This window comes from Ambystoma mexicanum, chromosome 4q (assembly GCF_040938575.1).
Source record: "Ambystoma mexicanum isolate Mex_15411 chromosome 4q, UKY_AmexF1_1, whole genome shotgun sequence".
Taxonomy (NCBI): Eukaryota; Metazoa; Chordata; class Amphibia; order Caudata; family Ambystomatidae; genus Ambystoma; species Ambystoma mexicanum.
The window spans coordinates 109,032,528-109,059,344 of NC_090928.1; the positions used below are offsets into that span (position 1 = coordinate 109,032,528).

A 26,817-nucleotide genomic window follows, 5' to 3' on the forward strand; every position below is an offset into this window, starting at 1 on the left:
ACAGTAACATCCACTGAAAATGATCTCTTCCTGCTTCCCAATAATTCCCAGACGTTATCTCTCCAATAAGTATTTGCGCTCATTAAATCAAGACCACTTGGGTGTAGCTTATGAAAATGATCACTTTCTGCATCCAGGCAAGATTCTTTCTTCATAAGCAACAACTATTTTCTTTCACACAACGAAGATGATGCAGTGATTTACAGCCACTGAATATACTCTCTGCCTGCCATCAAGGAATTGTACACTTTGTCTCATCACGAAATGATGTCACACTCAGTTACAGCCACTGCAGGTATCTCCGTCTGCCTCCAACAAATTCTCTTTTGTGCTGCTCGTCATATTGACAAGAAATGTCTATATGTCATGGTAACTGGTCAGTGGATCCTCTTCTAGTACTCTTACTAGTAGTCTCAATAGTACAAGTCACAATCAGATGGCACATATTGTTCAACTACTGAATATATACTACCCCGCCACCAATATTTGTAAGACTGTTTCCCTGCAACATGTGATTTATCCAGGCACACAATATGGTAATGTACACCCTATGCATATTGTCTAATCCCACCTATAAAGGTTTGTAAGACCTTTTCTTTGCAAAACTCATATTTACAATTGTCACAAATATCATAGCACACTGATTTACAATAAACATAATCTCCTCCTGCCACTAAGGCATTATAAGACTAGTTCTGTGCAAAAAGGATTTTCTCTTATCACAAAATATTGCACACTTGTTTGCAGTCCCTTGAAAATAATATGCTGTTATTTCCATGAAGTGGGACCCTCAGCTACTGCCTGGAATGTAATCTCCTCCCTCACCATACAAGCAATGTTGGGATGCTCTACACCTCATGCAAGAAATGTAAAGTGCATTTATTTCATGCAAGGTGATCACTGGACTCTGGGACTTTCCCCTCCCTGAGCAGTAAGTACAAAAAGATAGTTCACCCTGATTACATTTTCAAACTCTCCCTCAGCTAAATCCTTCTTTAATTTTCTACTTCGTACTCAACTAAATCCTATTTTAATGTTCTACCTTCACTCGAATAACACCAGTCTGATCCAGAAATGGTAACATACATCTGTATATTCTGTTGCTTTGATATTGTAGAGGAGAACCTGTTCAGGTGTTTTGTAATATGGCCAAATATGTTCACCCAGGGCTATTCACCAGTTTCAGAGTGTCAAGGCATAGATGATTAAAATATGTCAGGGTGTCAGGAAATACATTTTTCGAACAGAAACTATACACTTGACCAATGCACCCTTGGCAATACCTAAATTGTATCTACGCATCTCTGATTTTTCAGGTCACATATTTATATTGACTCCTTAAGATCTTACATCAAGATCGACTCCATCAAGAACATCCACAGGCTCAAAAGCTGCCTCTCGCTGATCCAGCCTTAGATGTCGAGTGCATACTTGAAGCTCAACCCCTCCAAGACCGAATTACTAATCCTCACCAACAACAGAGAACACCCAGACATACAGACATGGCTATCAACAATGAACCCTGAGGGCTTCCTACCTGATCTCAACTCCTGTGTCAAGTCCCTCGGGTTTCACATTGGCAAACACCTTTCCTTAAAGACACACATAGCTAAGAAAACTCAGAGAGCTTGGTATCAGCTCTCCCCCCAGTGGAAAGTCAAGCTCTTCCTGCCCCCGGACAGATTTAGATCCACTGTTCAAGCACTGGTCCTAACCCAGCTCGATTGGGGCAGTGCCCGCCTCGTAGGCTTCCTGTCATTCCCCTTGTGCACCTGAAAAGTGCCCTACACGCACTTGCATGCCTCAACAAGGGTCTACGCAGATCCGATCACATCACTCTGGCCCTCCTCAAGTTTCACTGCCTCCCAAAAATCACCTTCAAGTCATGCTGCATCAGCTATAAGGCAGTTGCCCTCAAGTCCCCCAGCTACCTCATGGAGAAACTCAGCATCTCTGGTGGACAGCGATCCACCAGAAGCCAGGACACGTGCAGACTTGAAATCCGCTGCTACAAATAGGAAAGGACCAGAAATCAAGCATTTTCTGCCCACACCCCAAGACTATGGAACCTTCTCCCCGTCAGCATCAACCTCCCCCCACGCTCCTACAATTCAGAATAGAACTCAAGACCCACCTTATCAAGGAGTCTCTCCTCCTCAACAGCTAGGCCATCATGTCGACCCCCATGCCACCTGACTCACTAGACGCCATCCGTCCCTCTCTTACCTGCCACCTTGTACAGCTGTACCCCTCCTCTGTGCTCATCTGTATCCTACCGCCCGCTGTGTATCTATTCTTCTGTTACCTCTGGAAAGCGCTTGTTATGCATCTGTACTGTTTTATACCTCTGTAAAGTGCCCCAATGTGTATCTGTATTGTTGTATACCTCTAAAGCGCTCCGTTGCTTCTCGGAGCTAATCTGCGCTCAGTAAATTCCATTAAACCTAGCAGCTATGTTAGTGCACTTAAATGGCAAAATGTTTTCAAAAATACTTTCAAGACCTTGGGAAAGCTATGCACCGCAGAGCACATCATTCTCATTGGAGGGTGTGTGGGATGCTCGAAAAAGCTGATCGACTATTAGCGGATCCGATGAGGCGGTCAAAGAATATGCTCACAATTCCCATTGAACCAGAGCAATTGTATTTAAAAGGCTAGTTCAGTTTCCTGCTTCATTCCTGGAGACTCTAAGCAGATCATCTCAATAACAGAAAGCTGCTCAGGTTAAATTATCGGCACATGTGGAACACCTTTGCTGTCTCTTTGCACAAGATATCAAAGGTCTCACTACAAAAACCTTTGCACTGGTGTAAGTGCACTTTTGGGCGGAATTAGCATTGCAAAAAACACTGCCCTAGTTCAAGAAATACATTCTTTAAATTAATGTTTGTACCAGGGGAAGGTTTTGCCTGGTTTGTATTAAAATCATGCAAAATTGCACTTGCAGCTGAACTGGTGCATGGTTTCTTACATAGGTAATCCGATGTCTTGCCCCCAGAGTGCTGTCAGTAAAGCATCAGCGCCAGTTACATGTACTGTCCTCCAGAGCTTTGACCACAGCCTTATTTTTTGCTGCAGATTTTCTACAAAAAGGAACATAGAAAAAGATTGCCTTTTACCTGGCTTAGATGTCTTGACAATGTGTTCTTCTTTCTTTGAAGTCACTGCGGCTGATGGGACAAAAATAATAAGCAGAGAGAAACGGTTCAATATAATACCTGTCAGAAGTGCAGATACCTGAAATAATGCATGCCATTAGCATTGCCAAGTCTGAACAGTTGACAGTGGCAAGGAGCTTTGACAATGAAGAATGATACAATAGAACGTACAACAGAAATAATCAGAAATGTAGCAAACAGCTCCACAATGTTCTCAGTACGGTGCTGTGCAGTGTACCTGCTAATTCATTTCTGTGCAGCCAAACACAATCCCTCCACTCCATCCAGGGACAAATGGCACTCAAGATGACAGCACAGGGGGAACCCTGTTTCCTCTGCGTTAATAGGGTGTGGGATTCAAATGGAGGAAGGGGGGCGGGGAGGGGGAGGTCATTGCCCAATTATAGCTATTCAATAGTTTGTTCAGCTTTGAGATAACGGTGTTCCTATCCTTGCTGTATCCACATTCAGTATTTCAGTGGCCTGGTTGCAGGTCTTTCTTTCTATAACTTAGCTTGCATACATGTGAGACGATTTGAACATAGTAATTGCACAACCCCAAAACAATGCAAGGCACAACGGAATGTCACTGTTTCTTTAATTTTTGTATAGTACACATAACGGAAGTGGTCACTGCTTAATGCACTCCTGCTTTCCAGAAAAGTGACTACGGCATGAAGAGAACAGTGCATTTGCCTTGGATCATGTCGTTTAGCAAATCTGGTGTAGCCAGGATTCAAACCCAGCTCCCTGGTACCCAGTGATTTCACTGCAGAATATTCACAACACACATTTTTCAGTGCAAAAAATTAAACAACAAGAAATTAATTTACAATGCATAATTCTAAACAAGGTTCAGATAGTAAGTTTAGGATCATGTTTTGTAGGCGCGGATGTGGGGTGCGGGGTTAGTGGAGGCTGTGGGGGTGCCCTCCCGCATTTTGCTTCTGCTTTGAATTTACAAACAGTGAACATTCAGAAATGAAAATGGTTGGGATGAAAAAATCAGACTTAAAACACATGTAACCAACACACCTAGTTCCAAATCTATACATACTTCTTCAATAGTAAGACACAAAAGTATTTTGTCGGACCAAGCACATTTAATATAAACCCCCCCACCAAAATATATTTATTTTGCAGTAGGTAGAAATTCAGGGATTGATATACAGTTTATAAACAGGAGCTAAAAGAAGATGCTAGGCATTAGGCATCAAACAGTAAGAAGGACCAACATCAGAAAAATGAGACCTAGTGCAAATCTTACTGAAATCTAACTTCCACATAAGATGCAAACTATACCTTGGCCACTATTTTTATTTAAATGTGTTTAGTGTCAAACAAATTTCATATCAAACATCCATATATAGTGTCATTTCTAACACGTCTCTTAATACATGTATCCACCTCCCCCACAAGCGATCCAATTCTCAACTTCCCACCCTATCCCCAACAAAACACAAACTATAAACTATACCCATGACCTACAATTCCTAGAGGATTACAGGGTTTTTGTTTGGACTGTGTGCTTATTATTAATCATACATATTCTCTTCCATTTTCTACTTCATCTAAATTTATTGACTCTTACTTTCTATGTATTATCTACTGGAATTCAAGTAGGCTCATCATCAGGGGAAAAGACCAGTGTCTGTACTAAAAGATTCCAAGACATCACTTCCTCGGTACATTCCACAGCCTGCATTCGAATTGCTTCATACCACACTGTTGTCTGTGCTACTGACACCTTCTCAAATCTTCCCACCATCTATCTATGCATGGACCTTGTTGTGACTTCCAGGCCATGGCAATCCTCCTCTTCGCAAGAACCCAAGCCGGATCTATCAACTTATTTTCCAGCGTGGTGGAATCTGGCTGTGCAAATATGCCTAGAAGGCAGGCCTCTGGCATCCATACATATCTAGTTATGCCCCCTTTTCTTAATCTTTGTTCCATTTCTTGCCAAAATACCTGTATTACGGGGCAGCTCCAAAACATATGCACTACTTCGGCTCCTTTCCCTTTACAACGTGGGCACTCTTTGTTTTCTGAACCTCGAAACTATGATAATAGTATTGGGGCCCGATTCAGAGAAACGTGTGCAGAAATCCTGCAATATCCACGTGCCGAAAAGGACACTTCGCGAGCAGAAGAAAAATTGCGCGCCTCGTGTATTCATGGCATTCACTGCGAAAAGTAAGCGTATTCGCAGGTCGTGGCTGACACGCCCACACGCAAAGCATAATAGCCAGAACAGTTACCTTTGCACGCTCCCCCGTGCGTGAATACACGCAACCTTCAAACAGTGCGTGGGGTCCCCCGCAATTTATTTATTTATTGAGCTTATATAGCACATTTTTTTTTTTTTTTTTTTTTTATTGATTTGGTTGAATTTAATCAACCTTTCAAACACAAGACAGAAAAAGGTACAAAAATACAACATTTGACATAAATTCCAACGATCATTGTATACAAAAGACAACATTTCGTCAATGGTCAATATAAAAAATCTTAAAAGGCAACATTTTGTATGCATTATTCACCACTTAAAAAAGATTTGAGAAAGCTATAATTTGCAACATTTAATTAAAATCTCGTTTAAATTAATTGTCTAGTTTAAGACTGATGAGAAAATTAACGGCTGCTATTTGGATTGCAATGTTATTTGTGCTCAACAGGACTGGCCAGCATTCATCCTGTGAAACATTACCCAAATATTGACAATGTCTGGCAAAAGCAATTTGTCTGTTAGCACTCAGAGGTACGCATTCTGTAAATAAGTGAGCCAGGGTTTCACCTTGCAAAGAGGCTTGACAAAATCTACAGATATTTTGTTCTTTACTAATTAATCTACGTTTAGCCTTGACTTCCATAGTGGCCCATAGATTAAAGCGAAGACGCATTATTCCTGCTCTATATTTTAGAGCAGGAGAGCGAACTAAGTACGCTGGGAGAGTTTTAAGTTTTTTTGGAGGAAAGCGGGCTGGGTCACTGGAACGATACATAGTAGTTAATTCACATGTGTTAATCCAGTCTGTTTGGTGGATTTTGAATTTGGCTTTTACAGGGTTCAACAGCAACAAATCGAGTGAGACGTCTGCCTTTATCATTATTTGATATACTCGTATTAGCCACTCAGAAATATATCTAGATTTTTTTACCGCAAATACAAGGCGAGAAAGCGTGTTTAGTAATACGTTTTCATTAGAGGACACCAGACATTTCCCAAAAAGTGAGCATATTCGCCAGTTATAGTGGGCTTCAAGAGAGGTTAAACCAAGCTCATATCTCATCCATGATATGGGGACACATTGAGGAAGATGAAGAATTGCACGCCAGTATTTAGCTTCCCATTGATCAAATTTAAAGGTGGAATCTACTGGAAGAGTTTCCAGGCCATATAGTAATGTGGGAACAACTTTCTTAGTCCAATAGTGCCAAGCCGGAAGAATAGAGAATTTACCATATCTATACATGATAACACGAGCTTGGGAGATGGATGTAAGTAACTTAGACTCAATCCTCTCTATCTGCCCATTTGCTTTTAACAGCCCTTCAAAAATCATGCCTAAATAGCAATAGCTGGGGACTAGACTAAGTGGGGTATTACCTATGGACCACACATATGAAGCTGGGCCTGTACGTTTGGGAGAATATTGAATGATATGGGTTTTAGACGTGTTGACAGATAATTCATTAGCTAGGACGTATTGGTGGAACGTGTCAAGAAGTCGTTGTAGCCCCACCTGGGTTCTGGATATGAGTACTAGATCATCTGCGTACATGAGTGATTGAACTTCTCGATTACACAGCCTGGGGGAATCTGATATGACAGTAGAAAGTGCAAATTTGACATCATGGATGAAATAATTAAATACTGCTGAAGCTAACGAACAACCCTGTTTTAAACCACGAAAGGTCGGTATGCTGTTTGTTAGTAGACCATCTAGTGTAATACGTACTCGTATCGACGTATCATGATGCAGTAAATGTATGATGTCGTATAGGGTCGCTGGGCAGTCATCTCTAGCGAGCTTGTTTAATAGTAGAGGACGACTCACCGAATCAAAAGCTGCATTCAGGTCAATAAAGGCCAGAAACACCTGTTGTTTTGTTTCTTGGCACTGGGCTTTGATTGCGTTCAGGGTCATGAGGTTGATGTTGGTCCCCATTCCTACCATAAAACCAGTTTGATTAGAGTCCCTAAGGTTATTAAAGCCAGTCCAGGTGTTAAATTCGGCTAGGACCAGTTTGGTAAAGATTTTCCCTGGGGCATCTAGTAATGCAATCGGTCGATAGTTGGAAGGTATTGACCGGTCGCCTTTTTTAAAGATCGGTATTATGATAGATGATTTCCAGGATATTGGAATCATGCGATTGCGAATAATATCGCAGAAAATCCTGGACAAGATCTTGGACCATATGTCCGGATGGCTTTTGAACATGTGGTTTGACAACCCATCTGGACCTTCGGCTCGAGATGAGCTCAATTTTTTGATTATGTCACGAATAGCCTCAACTGAGACGTTTAAATTCCAGCTGGATGTTGGCGCCGGCAAGTATTTAACATGGTTGTAACAGGGGTCATCATATAATATTAAGAAATGCTTAATCCACATGTGTTCAGCAACCCCATTCAATTGAGCATCTGCTTGCTGATGACAAGTCTGATTGTTCAAGAGCGACCACATGCCAGCTGAGTTTTTGTCGCTCATGGCACTGGCCATGGCTTCGCTATCTCGTTGATATAGCAGGGACTTGCGTCCACAGATCCAATTTTTATAATGGCTTTTTGCAGATTTCAGTGTCTGCCATTTATCAACTTCAGTTGACATTAAAATTTGTCTTTTAAGCCTCCTATATTCTCTCCTTCTTGTACAGACTACTGGGTCAAATGTGTGATGGTGTTTAATCCTATTTGACTGGGGTATATTTATGGTCTTCTCAAATGAACGTAATAGGTCGATATATTCATTACTGCTACAGTGTTGGGCCCTGTTCAGTACAAGATGTTCAAACTGATTCAGGGAGCTTGCAGTCCACTTGAGGCGTGTGCGGGAGTTGTTCACTCCCACAATGCCATAATAATGTATGTGTCTAATTGACATTGTGGATTGCAACATGCACTGTAAAGACAAAAGGCAATGATCGCTTTTTGGGTGCACTATGATGTCAAAACAAGCTACTTGTTGGAAAAGCTTGATGTCAACATAGATATAGTCTATGATACTATTTGAGAGCCCTCTGTGCCAGGTGTGGTGAGGAGGGACGTCATTTTGGACTGTACCATTCACCATGTGATAGTTCCGCTCCGCCATGATCTGCTCCCATTTACGTGCACTTTGTGTTTGTGCACCCACCTTCAAACAATTGAGGTTCAAATCACCAAGTATGATGGTATATGTGATTGTTTTGTCAAGACAGATTAAATCGAGCATATCATTTAAGCCTTCAAAAAATATATCATCCGGCATACTGAGAGGATTGCGATAGATGTTTAATAGGGCAAAAGTTGTGTCTTTATGACAAATTCTCACAAGCTGGATATGTGCACCAACAGACGCCCATGCCGTAATCGAGAAACCAAATTTAATATTGACAGCCACTAGTAGACCCGATGATGGTCTACCTGCAGTCAATACTGCGGGAATTAAGGCCATTTCATAGCTGTCCCATAACGGAAATGTGGTAAGCCATACCTCTTGTAGAGCGATGAAATGATATAATAATGACATTTCTCCAAAAGAGGAATGGAGATGTTTATGCCCTCTTGTATTCCAACTGGCCACGAGAAGAACGGTTTGGGTTTCTTCTTCTAGTGGTCAATATCGAGGATTTTCAGTGGTCCATGATGCTCTTGATTCGCTACGGGAACCCTGATATATTTTGGGGGCCATAACTGGACTATTTGGAGGCACGTGAGCAGACTCTGGTTCTTCTGCCAGCAAAAAGCCCATGTTAAATAGAATCATTTTATTTTGCCATATTAATTGATGCACTGCACCAGATGGGATCCAGAGTCTGACTATTGATAGGGATACTTCAGAAATAAATTCAACCCTATCAATATCATGCGAAGAGATGTTACATAATTCTTTTGTGTCACCAAAAATATTCAGTACACTTTGCCGATTTAGATCATGTTTTTGATTGTTACCTTCTCGACATTTAAGAATTAAGGTATGGCATTGAGTATGACCTGTATTCGGTGGCCCAGAGGACCAGCGCTTGGTGTTATTGCGCGGGGACCCTTTTTTGTTGGGGGGCTTACTTTGTCCAGAAAGACTTGCCACATCAAATGCTGCATTTACAGGTGCTTGATTGGCATGATTTGAATGATCAGCTGATTTTGTAGGATCACCTTGGGTTTGTGCACATTTATAGCCCAGGGGCATTGAGGCACTGTTACGACATGATTGGTTAGTTACATGATACAGCATTGCTTACTGGTTACATTGGGCGTATGGAGTTGCATACTGGTTACAATAGGGATGTTGTGGAAAGTTACAGAGGTGATGATCCGGTTACAAGAGTAAATAAAGCGGGCGTGAGACAGGCGTTTTAATTAAACAGACGCGTTTTGATTTCCTTGCAAAATGCTAGGTGGTATGATATGTTTCTCAGGCTAGTGGGAAGGGCGTTCCATTGAGTTGCTGTAATGAATGGAAAGCTTAAGCCTCCAGTGCGCATTTTAAAGACCTTGGACTCGCCAATGAGGTTGGCACGGAGAGTTCTGGTAGGTCTGTCGGTGGTGAGTCTAGTGATTCTCCGTGAGAGATAGTCAGGTGCTGTGTGGTGAAAACACTTGTGGGTGAGAGTGTTTTGAAGAGAATGTGTTCTTTTACGGGTAGCCAGTGGACTTGTCTTCTAGTCACTGATATGTGGTCTCTTCTGGAAATGTTAATGGCAACCGCGAGTACATTATTCTGGACCGTTTGTAGCTTGTCTTTGTTCTTAGTAGATGTACCTGCTAGGAGGGCGTTACAATAATCTAGCCGAGAGCCGATTATAGCTCTGGCTGTAGTAAGGCAATTTTCTTCGTCATGTAGGGTCTAGCTGCAGTAATGAGTTTGGAGTAGTAGGCGCAGGTTGAGGAGATTGAATTGACTTTCTTTGGCATGGCAAGGTTGGATTCTAGGTACACTCCCAATGTTTTCACAGCCTGTGAGACTGGGATTAGGATGTTGTCAATGGTAAATGGTAAACGCTGTGTATTGGTTATCTAATTTTTTAGGGTTTCTGGTGACCCATCTATAAGTAGTTCCATTTTGTCTCCATTGAGACCGAGCCAGTTTTGGACCACACAGGTTTGGATTGTAGAGTAGACGAAATTGAGTGATTTGGAATCAGATTCATAGTTGCCTGTGAGTGTTAGAAGGATTTGTGTATCATCAGCGTAATTGGTATACGTGATGCCTAGCACTTCTAGGATGGAGAAAAGGGGTCTTGTAAAAATGTTATAGAGGGTAGGTGAAATGCATGAGTCTTGAGGGACTCCACATTTAATGGTGTTGGGGTGTGCAGAGGCTAGAACGGAGAACACTCTCATGGCTCTGCCTTTCAGGAATGAGTTGATCCATGTTGTGGCCATGGGTGAGAAATGTGCGGAGGTAGACAAGTGTTTGCATAGAGTCTCATGGTCAACAAGATTGAAGGCCGCCAAAGGGTCAAGGAGAAGTAACAGGGCTGGTTTACCAGCATCTCTGATGTCTTCTATTTGGTTTTTTAGGTCTAATAGGGCTGTCTCGGTTCCGTGACAAAGGCAGAAACCCGACTGTCAGAGGCCAAGAAGGTTATTGGTTTCGAGGAACTGCTGGACTTGCAGGTAGACTGATTTGTCTATTATCTTAAGGAGAAAGGGGACTGTGGTGATGGGGCTGTAATTGCCTGGGGCTGAGGGATCTACTATGCTTTCTTAAGAAGGGAGCAGACCCATGCTTCTTTGAGAGATGTTGGAACTGTGCCTGTTGCGAACGAGGCATTGATGAAGGCTGTGAGAAAGGGGCCAAGGGTGGGTGCGCATTCTTTAATGAGTTTGGCTGGACTTTATGATTGCCATGACTTCCTTTTCAGTGACTTCTCTGAAGGAGAATATGGGGAAATTCTCTGGGGTGTCGGTGTGCGTTTTGATGGTCAGGATGTGGGTTACTGGGTTGTTGAGGGCCTGTTGGCTAGTTTGGATTTTATTATGCAACAAGTCGAGTTTGCTGAGCATGGCGTTTTGGATATTGTTGCACCATGCTTGATCTTCATTAATGACTTGGGGGGAGGGGTGTTTCTAGCTCTCTGAAGATGGAGAAGATAGCTTTGGTGTTGGAGCTTGCTGAGACTATGCTGGCATTAAATGTGATTGCTTTCCCTTCAATTATGTCTTTTTTGTATTGTTTGGAAATTCTATTGAATTTGCTTTTATTGTCATGGCAGGGGTTTGCTTTCCATGTGGAAAGTTTATCCCTTTTTTCAAGCGCAGTTCGAGGAGATCAGGGGTGAACCAGGCATTGGCGTGCTTAGTACCCTTGGGTTTTCTGAGAGTGAGTGGGGCAATGTTGTCAATGACTTGGGAGATGATAGTGTTGAACGTTTGGATGAGGGATTCTGGATCTTTAGAGAAGGATGATCTTAAGGCAGGGACTGTGATGTGCCGTAGGAGTCTCTCTTTGGTTAATTGGCAGGAGCTGTGGTGTGAAAATGAGGGTTGGGATAGTAGGTTGGTGGGCTGTGTTAGTTGTGGTGATATCAAAGAGGATGGCATGGTGACCAGTCCTTGGGAACAGGCCTGCATCTCGGGGACCGTGATCCGTGCCCTCTGTAACTGTATCCGGCACCCTGACAACATGCGTGTGAAAAATCATAACTCGGTCTATTCTCGGAAAATCTGCGTGTGAAAACCCGTAAACCATTCCTGCACCCTGCTACACTGCTTACATGCACCCCTAAGTAAGATCAGAAATCTGGTTGCGTACACGCATCCCTAAAGCCAACATGCAAACCCACCTCTGTGCTGCAAATCCTATGCGCAAGTGTACTTACACCTGCCTTCGGGTGGCGCATAGAATGAAGGACTTGTGTGGCCAATTCCCTGCGAGAGGTTGCATGCTTGATTCCATGAATGCGTCTCATGCTGCACAATTGTGGGCGTGAGAGGGATTGCCTGTGGTCTGTCCCTCGTACTGCCCACTTTTTCATATGTTCTTCCCCCTTTTCTGTGTTCTACCCACTACTCCGCCCTCTGTGCAGGCCTCACCCATGGTCAGTGTGGTGTCTCGCACAAGTGCTCGATGGCTCATAGAGACATGCGGAGCCTGTGCAGACTCCCTGCAAGTCCAGGAAAAGTACAGCGCATTCAATTCCATGAATCGACGAACACGGATTTGGGGGCAGTTTGGCATGCAAGTACTCTAATTTCTGTGCAAATAACAAAATTGGGTCCGTATGAATCTTGCATTCAACAAGATTATTTGGGGGTATAGTATCGCCCTGGACCATTCACTGTCTGTTAGCTCCCTGCCCATATTCAATTCCCATGCTTCCTTCCCTTAAATTATGTTTTTAGGTATGGTGGTCACAATTAATGACCCTTTATGCTTTACTTATCTTTTAAATGTGCCCTGATGGACCTCTTGACACATCCCTACACACAGACAGATACATTCACATATGTATGTATGCACAGCATAATGCTTAAGAGTGCACAAACTTGATAAAAACAGCAGCTTTACATATATTCTTAGCCTACATTCAATGCAGCCTTGTCTGAGAAAATGCATCAAAACCGAAGGGGGCAAGCAGCTCTCGGTACAATTAAGTATTTGGCGTAAGCACAAAGATTCTGATCCCAGGCCTGATTGTATCTCATCCCTTCCCCACCCAGTAATACTCGTGAAATGATTGGTGGTGTGCACCTCTTGTACCTCCCCCCCATGTCCTGCAATGACCTGTATAGGAGGCTGCTGAAATTCTTCACAGAGAAAATATGTGAATACATTTTAATAGTATGATGCTTTCTTGAACTCCAGCAGAGAGCGCGTTGGAGCCTGAAGCATGGAAACAAGTGGTAATATGAGTACTGTAGATGTGTTGCGTAAGCAGTGTTATTGCGGGGAACTCAAAGTACAGCTAGGATTGCAATGTTATGTACCTGGGAAATATATAAAACCATAAATACAGTAAGAGACCTCTGAATGCCTGAAGTGTAATACCTGCTCTCGGACACAATGAATGAATGGGGCTTCAAGTGCATTATTGTGCAGCAACACTGCCCCCTGGAGGTTTATGAAAAATGACTTACAAGTTTCTCAAAGAAATGTATATAAAAAGTATGTATTCTTTGTGCATTTTTTTTCATTATTACTTTTTGTGAATTTGACACTTAGGGTCTGATGCATAGAAAAGGGCGCATTTACCTCGCAAAGCCCATGCGCCGATAATGACTTTGCACATCTATGCGCAAAATGAGAAAATCTGTGTGCTCTGCATATTCACAGAATTTCGCACGCAAAACAACCCTATGCGTAAGGAGTGGCCGGAACGTCCACGACACCACGCAAAACACACAACAACCTTAGTGCCTAGCTCTGCCCAACCATCCAGTACCCCATAGAAATTGCGTGTGATCGCTCTGTAAATTGTGTGCACCCCGAAAGTTACAAGCATCACCTTGTAACTTACAAGTTATGAGCATCACCTCGTAACTTGTAAGTTATGAGGTGATGCTCGTAACTTGGGTGCACCCCTGCGATTATACATACCATCACCTATATGATTGGCATTTTGCGCACATGTTGTTTCCTATGGACTTTACACATGCTATCAGGTGGTGGTTGGATGACAGACAGGGTTTGCGTGTACCTTTTCTCGATGCGATATTGAGCATTGTAATGCATGAATACATTTGTGTTTGCGTGGGAATGGACGTGCAATTGCTTGGCTGTGGACCGTTTCTCGTAACACCCATATTTTTCCATGTTCTTCCCCATTTTCAGAGTTACGGACCCCTTCCCAGCCCTATGTGCAAGCCACGCCCATGCTATTCATGGTGTCTCATGCAAGGCACTCGGCTGCCCGCATTGATGTGCCGGGTCGGTGCGAAATCGACGCATATCCTGGGACAATCCCGCGCAGTGGATTCCATGAATCGTCGAACAGGGATTTGCACGCAGAATGGCATGCGAATCCTCAATTTTCCAAGCAATTGATTCCAGGAACCGGGGCCTCGTGTTTTTTGGAACATTACAATGTTTCATCAACTGTAAGCAAAGAGTGATTTTTGGTTTCTATATTAAAGAAATAACCAGCTTTGTACAAACCATCAGTCATTTGGAAATGTTGCTTTCTTTGAGCGTCTCTGGCAGGAATGGTTCTGAACTTTTGACCTATTAATTACAGTTATAATACATTTGCTTGGAACGAGTGCTGGCCAATGTTGATGATCATAGCGGTTGGGCCAACCCAATGTTTAAGGCAATATTTCATCAGCATGAATTGTCATAAGCTTAACCTGAATGTGTGGCCTGACCCTCTTAAAAGATTGGTCAAGCATGAATCACCCCTATATATTGAACATATGGGTGGTTTGGGGTGTTGCTTCATTTACTCGTCCAGGATTAGACTGGGCTCTGTGACCAGATAAATGTAGGATTGCTAGTGCAGTAATGCAACAGGGCTTTCAAATTCAACAACCAAGATAGACTGCTCAACCGTTTAACTGTACATGAGAAACAGACATTTAATAGGTAGCTGAATATTTGTGAACCGGGTGGGCAAAGAAAAGGCACAGCCTCTTAAAGCATTTCTGTTTCTTGCAAAATCCCATGCTCAGCCTGCCTTCTCCTCATCCTTCTCCATGCACTCAATGTTTATCTCCCTGGATGCAGAAATTGCCATTAACTTGTCTTGTTGTTTTGTAAATGTCAGCGTGCAGTGACAGAAAAAGCACATCTGAAACAATGTTTCAAAGTTAGATTTAAGAATGGCAAAGGACCTGCCTCTCTATCGCTGTAGTATTCCCTCCTGGTACAGCTGATATTACAGTTCTAGGTTGAAAATATAAACAGACCACTGTTGCCAGTGTGAACAAACCTGCCGTGGCTAAACATTCCATAATAATCCTTTCGGATCTATCCATCTCATCCTATAGCTTTCCCTATTACCTTTTTTCTGATGACACTCAAATATTTGTATCCTATCTCGTTCCCGCCTGACCTTCTTGGTCCCTCACTCAAAGCTTGCAATCTTTGGATCATCTTTTATAGAGACCTGCAACTGCATCAATCCATCACATCTACTGCCTTTGCTGGTCATTATACCCTCCTGAATATTTGGAAAATGTGTTATTTTCTTACTAACTACTCTAAAGAAAACTCTAATCTTCACTCTTGTGCCCAACAAACTGGACTACTGCTCAAGCCTACACCTTGGCCTTCCTCTGTGCTCATTCATCCCTCTAAGTCCTATCCGTGACTACCCGCCATCTCTACATCCTACCCATATCTTCCACCTCTTCCACATACTGATCACAAGCTGATTGGCTCTGCACAAAATGAAATTATATTTTATTTGTATCGCGCTCATACGCAAGTGTTTCAGAGCGCGTGTATAAATGCTCTCTTTTTAAGTTCCTTCTCCTAGTCTACAGAGTTATCAGTGGTCTTGTTCCTCAGTACCTATCTGATTGTATCTCTGTTTACTCACCATCTTGTTCCCTCAGATCTTCTCTGCTATCAACCTTACTGTCCTGTGCCCTCCCTGTGCCTTCCCTCACAATTTGTCTCCCTACTTGCCCCCACTCTACTGGAACCCTCTGCCCATAACAATCAAAGTGAGTCCAACTGTGGATTGCTACAAAGCTTTGTGTCATAATCTGTGCTGGGGCCTGATTATGGGCTATGTGTTGTTTTGATGTGTAGTGATGTCACTGACATAGAATGTGGAGTGTTGGAGTGTTGGTGGAGGTTTGGAGTGCTAGGTTCTACGGGTGTCTGTTGGACCTAATGTGCTGGGCTGGATGGATGTCCCAGTGCTTTCTCTACTTTATAACTGGAGAATAAACTTACATGTAAACTTACCTTCTGGTGGTTCCTATTCTATAAAGAAGGTGGCTTTGCTTATATCATTGGCGACAAGGATGGGATTCGTTGCTGCTGGGAAGGAGCAGTAAATAAGAAGTGCTGCCTTCCAGGAGACATCCATCCAGCAGTAAGAAGCTGCGGGCCGGGCGGTGCAGTGGAGGCCCAGATTAGGGTCCAGGTCGAGGATCCTGAGAGTCCAGTCCAGGTTAGGGTCCAGGTCGAGGATCTTGAGAGTTCAGTCCAGGTGGCTAGAGGTGTGGCTGTGATTATCCTGCAAGCCGGGCGGTTGCATAAGCAGCGGAGGGGCCTTACAAGGGGGGGTCCTGTGGAGTTCGGAGGAGGCGATGTCCAGCGGTGGAGATGGCTGGTGAGGTGCAGGCTGCAGTCCTGGTGCTGGTTGGGTCCTGTGCCAAAGGTGCCGGCTGCGGTCCTGGTGTGAGTCGGGTTCTGCGCAGGGTTGGCGCGCAGGGCTGGGAGGTGCTCCAGCATGGAGCGGGCCCGTTTCTGTGAGGATATGTGCAGGGAGGTGCAACCGAAGCAGAATGGTAACGTGGGAGACGCCGAAGAAGGTATGCTGGTAGGAGATGTTGCTTCTTCGGTGCCGTCATCCATTTTGTGATGACGTCAGCAGGAGGTGGGTCGGCGTCGGTTGGCGGAGGCCTGGCGTTCCAGCATCATCAGCTGGAACGCATTGTTGGAAGTAGCTTTGGCGTTCAATTGGAATGCAGCATTGACAGTGATGTTGGAGTGGTCCCGTTGGTTTACCGAGCCAGGGTGGAGCAGTTGCAGGAAATCATAAGAAATTAGGAGTGTTTTTTGAACTTCGCTCGGTCGGTGAAGCTTGGAGGAATTATTTAATTAAGAACAAATATGTGGCTGGTGCTGAGGACAGCGGATGCAGGAACAATTACCATATGCTTGCACAGAGCTTGAGGGTGTTGGATCCCGATCTATGGGGTCTTTTCAGGAGGATGAAAGTGTGCACCGAGAAGGATTTAGGGAGCATATGCTGGAGGATCAAGATGTGCACCGTGGCAGAGGACTAAGTCGGGTAGGTGTGTTGAGGCCTGTAATTTTGGTGTTGTGTTTACGTTGTGGCCACGGGGGATAGTTGCTTTTTGGGTTGGATCCTGGGTTAATTTTAGTAGTTTAAGGTCTATTTAGCTTTATGTACTGCTGTTGTGTTTATGTCGGTAGCCTGCTGTTTAGGATATTTCTACTGGGTTTTCAGTATGGACTCATGGGTGTAGGGTCTTTGGGCAATTGTAATGTTTTTTTTTTATAATGTTTGCATTTGCAGGATGGGTTGAATAGGACATGTGGGTACGGGGTTGGCGCTGGGGACTTTAGTGCCATGTCATTTTTTTCTTTTTTGTATTGCATTACATGGACATGCGGGTGTGGGGTTGGCGCCGAGACTTTGGCGCCATGCACTTTATAAGGTTATTGGTTATTGTGGGTTTGTTATGTGGTGTTTGTGTTTGTTTGTGGGGAAGGTTTCCCCTGGTAATCTCTGGGGCGTCCGGGTGTGCTCTGGAGGGGATGGGGGTAGTGATGCCTATTTTAGGTTTTCAGTTTTGTGATGTTTGTCAGTTAACACTCGGGTATTGTTGTTATAGTTAATTACATGTTTCCTATTTAATTTATAGGCAGTTAGGTGCTGTGCAAGATGTGGTTATGGGGCAGTTAGGTGCTGTCTATGGTGCGGTAATGGGGCAGTGAGGTGCTGTCTATGTGGTCTAGGGTGCGGTTAAGGGGCAGTGAGGTGCTGTCTTTGTTATGGTTAAGGGGCAGTTAGGTGCTGTCTATGGTACGTTAAGGGGCAGTGAGGTGCTGTCTATGTTGTGGTTAAGGGGCAGTGAGGTGCTGTCTAGAGTGCGGTTAAGGGGCAGTGAGGTGCTGTCTATGTTGTGGTTAAGGGGCAGTGAGGTGCTGTCTAAGGTGTGGTTAAGGGGCAGTGAGGTGCTGTTTATGGTGTTTGTTTGTTTGTTTGTTTATTATTTATAGCGCGCACCAAACCCGAGGGTAACCGGGCGCGTTGTTCAAGGATACTTTAAACTTTACAGGTTACGCATGCTTACAAATGGTGGTTAAACATAGTAGAAATTACATAATGCAGGACAATAGAGTATACATTGTGCATAATATAAACATATAACATAATATATACAGGAAATATGCAGTAGGAAAATAGAGAGTATTTGGTTATGTACATAGTACGAATGTAGGACAGTAGTTATATTAGTGTAGGGCGGGACTATCGGTCATTTTCTTTGATCCAGTTGATACAGTTAGATCTGAAGAGGGCGTAGGATTGGGTAGATCTCAGGCCGGGCGGGAGGGAGTTCCAAAGCTGGGCAGCTTTGACCGGGAAGCTATTTCCTCCGGCCGTACTTAGTTTGAATGGGGGGATCACTAACTGGTTAGAGTATGCTTCTCTAGTGGGTCTAGTGGAGATTTTTCTGTTGAATCTAGCGGCTAGGTATTTGGGTGCTAGATGGTTGATACTTTTGAAAGTTAGAGAAGCTGTCTTGAGTTTGATTTTGTCCACTGTGGAGAGCCAGTTGGATTGTCTTCTAGCTTCTGAAATATGCTCCCTTCTTGGAATTCCTAAGGCTGCTCTAAGAGCATTGTTCTGTAGTGTTTGAATTTTTTGCAACGTATGTTTATTGGCTCCTAAGTATAGTGCGTTGCAGTAGTCCAATTTCGACAGCACTAATGCTCGAGCAAGGGTAAGGCAGTTGGCAGTGGATAGGTATGGTTTTGCGGCTCTAATCAGCTTGCAGGTATATGCGGTGCTGGATGCCATTGCGTTCACCTGTTTGGTTAGGGAGAGGTGGAAATCAAGGTAAAACCCTAATGTTTTTACTTCTTTTGCCACCTTGATAATATTGCCGTCTATGATGAAGGAGGAGTATTATTCTTTTAATCTATTGATGTTTTGTTTGTTCCCCAGTATGATAAGTTCAGTTTTGTCATCATTCAGGCATAGCCCGTGGGTGGCCATCCATGCCTGAATGATGAGATAAATCTTGTTCACCAAGGCCAAATCTTGTTCATAATCCCCTGAAAGTGGTATGAGAATCTGAGTGTCATCCGCATAGTTAGTGTAGGTAACACCCAGATCATCTAGATCATCGAGCAATGGCTTCGTGAAGATGTTGTACATAGTGGGGGAGACACAAGAACCTTGTGGGACTCCACATGTGATGGATACAGGGTCAGCAGCAGCAGAAGTAGAGAAGACTCTCATAGTTCTACCGGTTAGGAATGATTTGATCCATGCGATGGCATGTGTGGAGAAATGGGCAGCTGTTTCTAGGTGGGTGCAGAGCACATCATGATCCACCAGGTCGAAGGCTGCAGAGAGGTCCAGTAAGAGGAGTAGGGCCATCTTTCCAGAGTCTCTCAGCTCATCAACCTGAGTTTTAAGATCGATGAGCGCGGTTTCAGTTCCGTGCTGGGGTCTGAAGCCTGATTGTCTTGTGCCTAAAAGGTGGTGCAGCTCCAGATGTTTTTGGATTTGTAGGTAGGCTACCCTGTCTAGGATTTTTAATAGGAAGGGTACCGTTGTGATAGGCCTGTAGTTAGTCGGGATGGATGGGTCCAGTGATTGTTTTTTTAGGAGGGGGAGGACCCAGGATTGCTTGAGGTTATCTGGTATTGTGCCTGAAGCAAAGGAGGCATTAATAAGCTTAGAAATGAATGGGGAGAGGTCTCTGGCCGCTTCCTTTATTTGTTGGGCTGGGCATGGGTCGCCTCGGCAATTGGATGGCTTGAGTGAAAGTATTATCTTTTCAGTCTCGAGTATAGTTACTTTCGAGAAGTTAAATTTATAGTCTAGTTTAGTGCTGGTTGGTGGTTTGCCTCTTGGGTTAGTTGAGGGTGGGATATTCTGTTTCTTTATCTCAATTTTTGTTTGGAGTGTGGCAATTTTGTCATTTAGCGCTTTTTGGATGTTCGAGCACCATATTTTATTTTTGTCGCAATTATCTTGGACAGGAATGGGGTTTTCTAATTCCTTTAGTATAAGGAATAGTTCTTTCGTTCCAGATTTGGCCTGCAGTATTCGGTTGTTAAAGTTTTCTCTTTTTGCTTTCTTTATTTCATTTTTGCAGATCTTGGAGGCATTGATGAGTGTAATTTTGTTTGTCTCTGTTGGGGTTAGTCGCCAAGCAGATTCGCATTTACGTTTTTCAAGTCTTAGAGATTTAAGGTGAGGAGTAAACCAGGTGTTTAGGTGAGCTCTGGGCTTGCTCTTTCTCAGTTTCAGTGGGGCAATAGTATCTAGAGCAGTAGCCATAGAAGAGTTGAATTCATTTACTAGTGATGAGGTGTCCAATGAGTCAGGTTGAGAGTTTAATCTAGGGAGGATGAGTGGTAGCAGTTTTTCTGTAGTTATAAGTTTTTTGTTTCTGGTTGGCAAGGGGGGAGCCAGAACATTTTCAATAGGTAGGGCCAAGTTAGCATTTAGGAGGAAAGTTATCAGTGCATGATCAGTCCAGATTTGTGGGGTGATATCGACAATCGTTGTATTGCAGTTATAGTCAGCAACCCAGTCAAGTATACGGCCTTTTTCGTGTGTGGGTTGTAGGATTTTTTGGGAGAAGCCTAGTTCTGAGATGACATTAGTGATATTAGTTGCTTGCAGGTCTTTAGGGTCATTGTAGCCTAGGTTTAGGTCTCCCAGAAGGATAGCGTGGGATGAAGTTTTTAGGTTGTTTGAGAGGATTGTGGAAATGTCCTCCTCGAATGTGCCAATAGGGCCAGGTGGTCTATAGATAAGGTGAATAGTAATAGTTTGAGAGGGAGATGCGAGGAGTTTAGCTGTTAATGATTCGCAGGAGTTAGTTGTTGAACTTGAGTCAATTTTTAGGGTGAGATTATTTTTAGCAATAATAGCTAGGCCACCTCCTCGAGAGTTGACTCTGTCTTCTCTAAGTATGGTGTAATTATGGGGTAAGGCAAGCATTAGGGCAGGTCCTGCAGCTTTGTGCAGCCAAGTTTCTGTTATGGCGAAGTTGTCATAGTCTCCTATTTGAATGAGATCCGCAATTTCAGTAGCGTGTGCTATTAGTGACCTGGCATTAATAAGGGCGCACTTCAGTTGGATGTTCGGCTTTACTGTGGCCTGGGTAGCATTACTTTTCTTTTTTGGTATGCTATTGTTGGTGTTGGGCTGCTTATTTAGGCGGTTGTTGCGATGGAGGTCAATTTTTACAGGGGGAGTGTTTCGGATGTTAGCGTTACTTCTATTGCAGGAGGTATTGAGTCTGGCTAATGGTTCGTAAATTTTAGGTAGTCTCGAGCGTAGTTTTGCGTTTCTATTTGCGATGTCACAGGGAAGGTGTGTTAGTGATTGGTGGGTAATAAGTGAGTGTGAAAGTTGCTGGCTGGGCTCTAGGGGGGGAGTTAAGAGTCCTTCATCTACAGGCGGTATGCCCTGTAGTGTGCGCCTCGGATAGTGGTTTACTATAGGCATTGTGGTCCAAAGGGCTGACAGGTAAATAAAAATTAGTATCATTGTGGCCTGGTTTTAGGCTGTTGGTTTGCAAGAGTCAGGTATCTCTAGGCTAGATGGAGCAATCATATGTAGGCTAAATGCAGTCAGAGACAGGTTAAATACAGTCAGGGACAGGCAATGTAGTCTGGGGCGACCATGAGGCACAACATGGTTCAAATGTGGTCGAGGGCGACCATAGGGCACAACACAGTTCAAATGTAGTCTGGGGCGACCATAAGGCACAACACAGCTCATATGCGTTACGGTTGTGTGTTGGCTAGAGTGCGTCAAAGTATTTGAGTACGTGGCTATATGTGGAGGGTAAGAGGGTGGCAAGGTGGGTGCCGAGTAAGGCAATGAGCAAGAGAGTGATACAGAGGCTGAGGGGCATGCATGTGTACGTTGCCTAGGCCTTTATGGGGCAACTCGGAGCACTTGTGTGCCTTTATACCAAATGAAGCAAAATCGAGTCTGGCAGACCAACACAAGAACAGAGTTAGAAAGTAGCGCAATGTGGCCGCGCTTACCAGGCATTTGTTCCCGGAAGGTTTCCAAGCCAGGTCCGCTGCTTCTGCCGTGTCATGAGCACCTACTTAGCCGCTGCGTTCCCCAGTGTAAGCCAATGTATTGACATGGGGCATCAGAGGTTCGTGAGTGAATAGTAGGGGAACTCGCCACGCGCCGTTAGCGGCGAACAGGGGCAAACAGGGCCTTAGAGTGGCCTTTGAGTGTGGCCGGCTCTTCCGCCTGCCGGCGGATGTTCGGTGCTAAGAAGCACGGTTGCTTAGCAACCAGGATGCCGAGCCTCGCTCTGGCGCCGCATCGCGCCCGACATTTTGTTTTGATTCTTTTTCTTTTTTTTTTCCAAATTTCGGCGTGTTGCTGGAGCGCACCCCGGGCCGCTTCTGGGTAAGGGGTGGCCAGTAGGGAGGTGAAAAGTTCCTCTGGGAGGGGGGGGCAGCACAAAGGTGCTGGTAGGGGCTCGTGGGGGCCTGGATGCACAGCTGTCCTCTACGTGCCTCGTAGCACGGAGCTGCAGCTCTGATGAGCTGATCCTGGCCAGTGGAAGGTGGGGGCTCCTGCCCGCGCCACCTGGCTGAAGAAGACTGGATGCAGAGGGGCAAAAAGGGCCTTAGAGTGGCCTTTGAGTGTGGCCGGCTCTTCCGCCTGCCGGCGGATGTTCGGTGCTAAGAAGCACGGTTGCTTAGCAACCAGGATGCCGAGCCTCGCTCTGGCGCCGCATCGCGCCCGACATTTTGTTTTGATTCTTTTTCTTTTTTTTTTCCAAATTTCGGCGTGTTGCTGGAGCGCACCCCGGGCCGCTTCTGGGTAAGGGGTGGCCAGTAGGGAGGTGAAAAGTTCCTCTGGGAGGGGGGGGCAGCACAAAGGTGCTGGTAGGGGCTCGTGGGGGCCTGGATGCACAGCTGTCCTCTACGTGCCTCGTAGCACGGAGCTGCAGCTCTGATGAGCTGATCCTGGCCAGTGGAAGGTGGGGGCTCCTGCCCGCGCCACCTGGCTGAAGAAGACTGGATGCAGAGGGGCAAACAGGGCCTTAGAGTGGCCTTTGAGTGTGGCCGGCTCTTCCGCCTGCCGGCGGATGTTCGGTGCTAAGAAGCACGGTTGCTTAGCAACCAGGATGCCGAGCCTCGCTCTGGCGCCGCATCGCGCCCGACATTTTGTTTTGATTCTTTTTCTTTTTTTTTTCCAAATTTCGGCGTGTTGCTGGAGCGCACCCCGGGCCGCTTCTGGGTAAGGGGTGGCCAGTAGGGAGGTGAAAAGTTCCTCTGGGAGGGGGGGGCAGCACAAAGGTGCTGGTAGGGGCTCGTGGGGGCCTGGATGCACAGCTGTCCTCTACGTGCCTCGTAGCACGGAGCTGCAGCTCTGATGAGCTGATCCTGGCCAGTGGAAGGTGGGGGCTCCTGCCCGCGCCACCTGGCTGAAGAAGACTGGATGCAGAGGGGCAAACAGGGCCTTAGAGTGGCCTTTGAGTGTGGCCGGCTCTTCCGCCTGCCGGCGGATGTTCGGTGCTAAGAAGCATGGTTGCTTAGCAACCAGGATGCCGAGCCTCGCTCTGGCGCCGCATCGCGCCCGACATTTTGTTTTGATTCTTTTTCTTTTTTTTTCCAAATTTCGGCGTGTTGCTGGAGCGCACCCCGGGCCGCTTCTGGGTAAGGGGTGGCCAGTAGGGAGGTGAAAAGTTCCTCTGGGAGGGGGGGGCAGCACAAAGGTGCTGGTAGGGGCTCGTGGGGGCCTGGATGCACAGCTGTCCTCTACGTGCCTCGTAGCACGGAGCTGCAGCTCTGATGAGCTGATCCTGGCCAGTGGAAGGTGGGGGCTCCTGCCCGCGCCACCTGGCTGAAGAAGACTGGATGCAGAGGGGCAAACAGGGCCTTAGAGTGGCCTTTGAGTGTGGCCGGCTCTTCCGCCTGCCGGCGGATGTTCGGTGCTAAGAAGCACGGTTGCTTAGCAACCAGGATGCCGAGCCTCGCTCTGGCGCCGCATCGCGCCCGACATTTTGTTTTGATTCTTTTTCTTTTTTTTTTCCAAATTTCGGCGTGTTGCTGGAGCGCACCCCGGGCCGCTTCTGGGTAAGGGGTGGGCAGTAGGGAGGTGAAAAGTTCCTCTGGGAGGGGGGGGCAGCACAAAGGTGCTGGTAGGGGCTCGTGGGGGCCTGGATGCACAGCTGTCCTCTACGTGCCTCGTAGCACGGAGCTGCAGCTCTGATGAGCTGATCCTGGCCAGTGGAAGGTGGGGGCTCCTGCCCGCGCCACCTGGCTGAAGAAGACTGGATGCAGAGGGGCAAACAGGGCCTTAGAGTGGCCTTTGAGTGTGGCCGGCTCTTCCGCCTGCCGGCGGATGTTCGGTGCTAAGAAGCACGGTTGCTTAGCAACCAGGATGCCGAGCCTCCCTCTGGCGCCGCATCGCGCCCGACATTTTGTTTTGATTCTTTTTCTTTTTTTTTTCCAAATTTCGGCGTGTTGCTGGAGCGCACCCCGGGCCGCTTCTGGGTAAGGGGTGGCCAGTAGGGAGGTGAAAAGTTCCTCTGGGAGGGGGGGGCAGCACAAAGGTGCTGGTAGGGGCTCGTGGGGGCCTGGATGCACAGCTGTCCTCTACGTGCCTCGTAGCACGGAGCTGCAGCTCTGATGAGCTGATCCTGGCCAGTGGAAGGTGGGGGCTCCTGCCCGCGCCACCTGGCTGAAGAAGACTGGATGCAGAGGGGCAAACAGGGCCTTAGAGTGGCCTTTGAGTGTGGCCGGCTCTTCCGCCTGCCGGCGGATGTTCGGTGCTAAGAAGCACGGTTGCTTAGCAACCAGGATGCCGAGCCTCGCTCTGGCGCCGCATCGCGCCTGACATTTTGTTTTGATTCTTTTTCTTTTTTTTTCCAAATTTCGGCGTGTTGCTGGAGCGCACCCCGGGCCGCTTCTGGGTAAGGGGTGGCCAGTAGGGAGGTGAAAAGTTCCTCTGGGAGGGGGGGGCAGCACAAAGGTGCTGGTAGGGGCTCGTGGGGGCCTGGATGCACAGCTGTCCTCTACGTGCCTCGTAGCACGGAGCTGCAGCTCTGATGAGCTGATCCTGGCCAGTGGAAGGTGGGGGCTCCTGCCCGCGCCACCTGGCTGAAGAAGACTGGATGCAGAGGGGCAAACAGGGCCTTAGAGTGGCCTTTGAGTGTGGCCGGCTCTTCCGCCTGCCGGCGGATGTTCGGTGCTAAGAAGCACGGTTGCTTAGCAACCAGGATGCCGAGCCTCGCTCTGGCGCCGCATCGCGCCCGACATTTTGTTTTGATTCTTTTTCTTTTTTTTTTCCAAATTTCGGCGTGTTGCTGGAGCGCACCCCGGGCCGCTTCTGGGTAAGGGGTGGCCAGTAGGGAGGTGAAAAGTTCCTCTGGGAGGGGGGGCAGCACAAAGGTGCTGGTAGGGGCTCGTGGGGGCCTGGATGCACAGCTGTCCTCTACGTGCCTCGTAGCACGGAGCTGCAGCTCTGATGAGCTGATCCTGGCCAGTGGAAGGTGGGGGCTCCTGCCCGCGCCACCTGGCTGAAGAAGACTGGATGCAGAGGGGCAAACAGGGCCTTAGAGTGGCCTTTGAGTGTGGCCGGCTCTTCCGCCTGCCGGCGGATGTTCGGTGCTAAGAAGCACGGTTGCTTAGCAACCAGGATGCCGAGCCTCGCTCTGGCGCCGCATCGCGCCCGACATTTTGTTTTGATTCTTTTTCTTTTTTTTTTCCAAATTTCGGCGTGTTGCTGGAGCGCACCCCGGGCCGCTTCTGGGTAAGGGGTGGCCAGTAGGGAGGTGAAAAGTTCCTCTGGGAGGGGGGGGGCAGCACAAAGGTGCTGGTAGGGGCTCGTGGGGGCCTGGATGCACAGCTGTCCTCTACGTGCCTCGTAGCACGGAGCTGCAGCTCTGATGAGCTGATCCTGGCCAGTGGAAGGTGGGGGCTCCTGCCCGCGCCACCTGGCTGAAGAAGACTGGATGCAGAGGGGCAAACAGGGCCTTAGAGTGGCCTTTGAGTGTGGCCGGCTCTTCCGCCTGCCGGCGGATGTTCGGTGCTAAGAAGCACGGTTGCTTAGCAACCAGGATGCCGAGCCTCGCTCTGGCGCCGCATCGCGCCCGACATTTTGTTTTGATTCTTTTTCTTTTTTTTTTCCAAATTTCGGCGTGTTGCTGGAGCGCACCCCGGGCCGCTTCTGGGTAAGGGGTGGCCAGTAGGGAGGTGAAAAGTTCCTCTGGGAGGGGGGGGCAGCACAAAGGTGCTGGTAGGGGCTCGTGGGGGCCTGGATGCACAGCTGTCCTCTACGTGCCTCGTAGCACGGAGCTGCAGCTCTGATGAGCTGATCCTGGCCAGTGGAAGGTGGGGGCTCCTGCCCGCGCCACCTGGCTGAAGAAGACTGGATGCAGAGGGGCAAACAGGGCCTTAGAGTGGCCTTTGAGTGTGGCCGGCTCTTCCGCCTGCCGGCGGATGTTCGGTGCTAAGAAGCACGGTTGCTTAGCAACCAGGATGCCGAGCCTCGCTCTGGCGCCGCATCGCGCCCGACATTTTGTTTTGATTCTTTTTCTTTTTTTTTTCCAAATTTCGGCGTGTTGCTGGAGCGC

General features: G+C 46.5%; 1 protein-coding gene across 50 annotated transcripts in view; it reads right to left on the reverse strand.

The window, feature by feature from the left end:
* TRDN (triadin) overlaps positions 1-26,817 on the reverse strand; it is a 1,596,486-nt gene that overhangs the window by 645,406 nt on the left and 924,263 nt on the right. For all 50 annotated transcript variants that reach the window (XM_069607588.1, XM_069607568.1, XM_069607599.1 and 47 more), the window contains one exon: positions 3,120-3,170. In XM_069607588.1, coding sequence (XP_069463689.1) covers positions 3,120-3,170 — 51 coding nt within the window. The remainder of the gene's footprint in view (positions 1-3,119; positions 3,171-26,817) is intronic.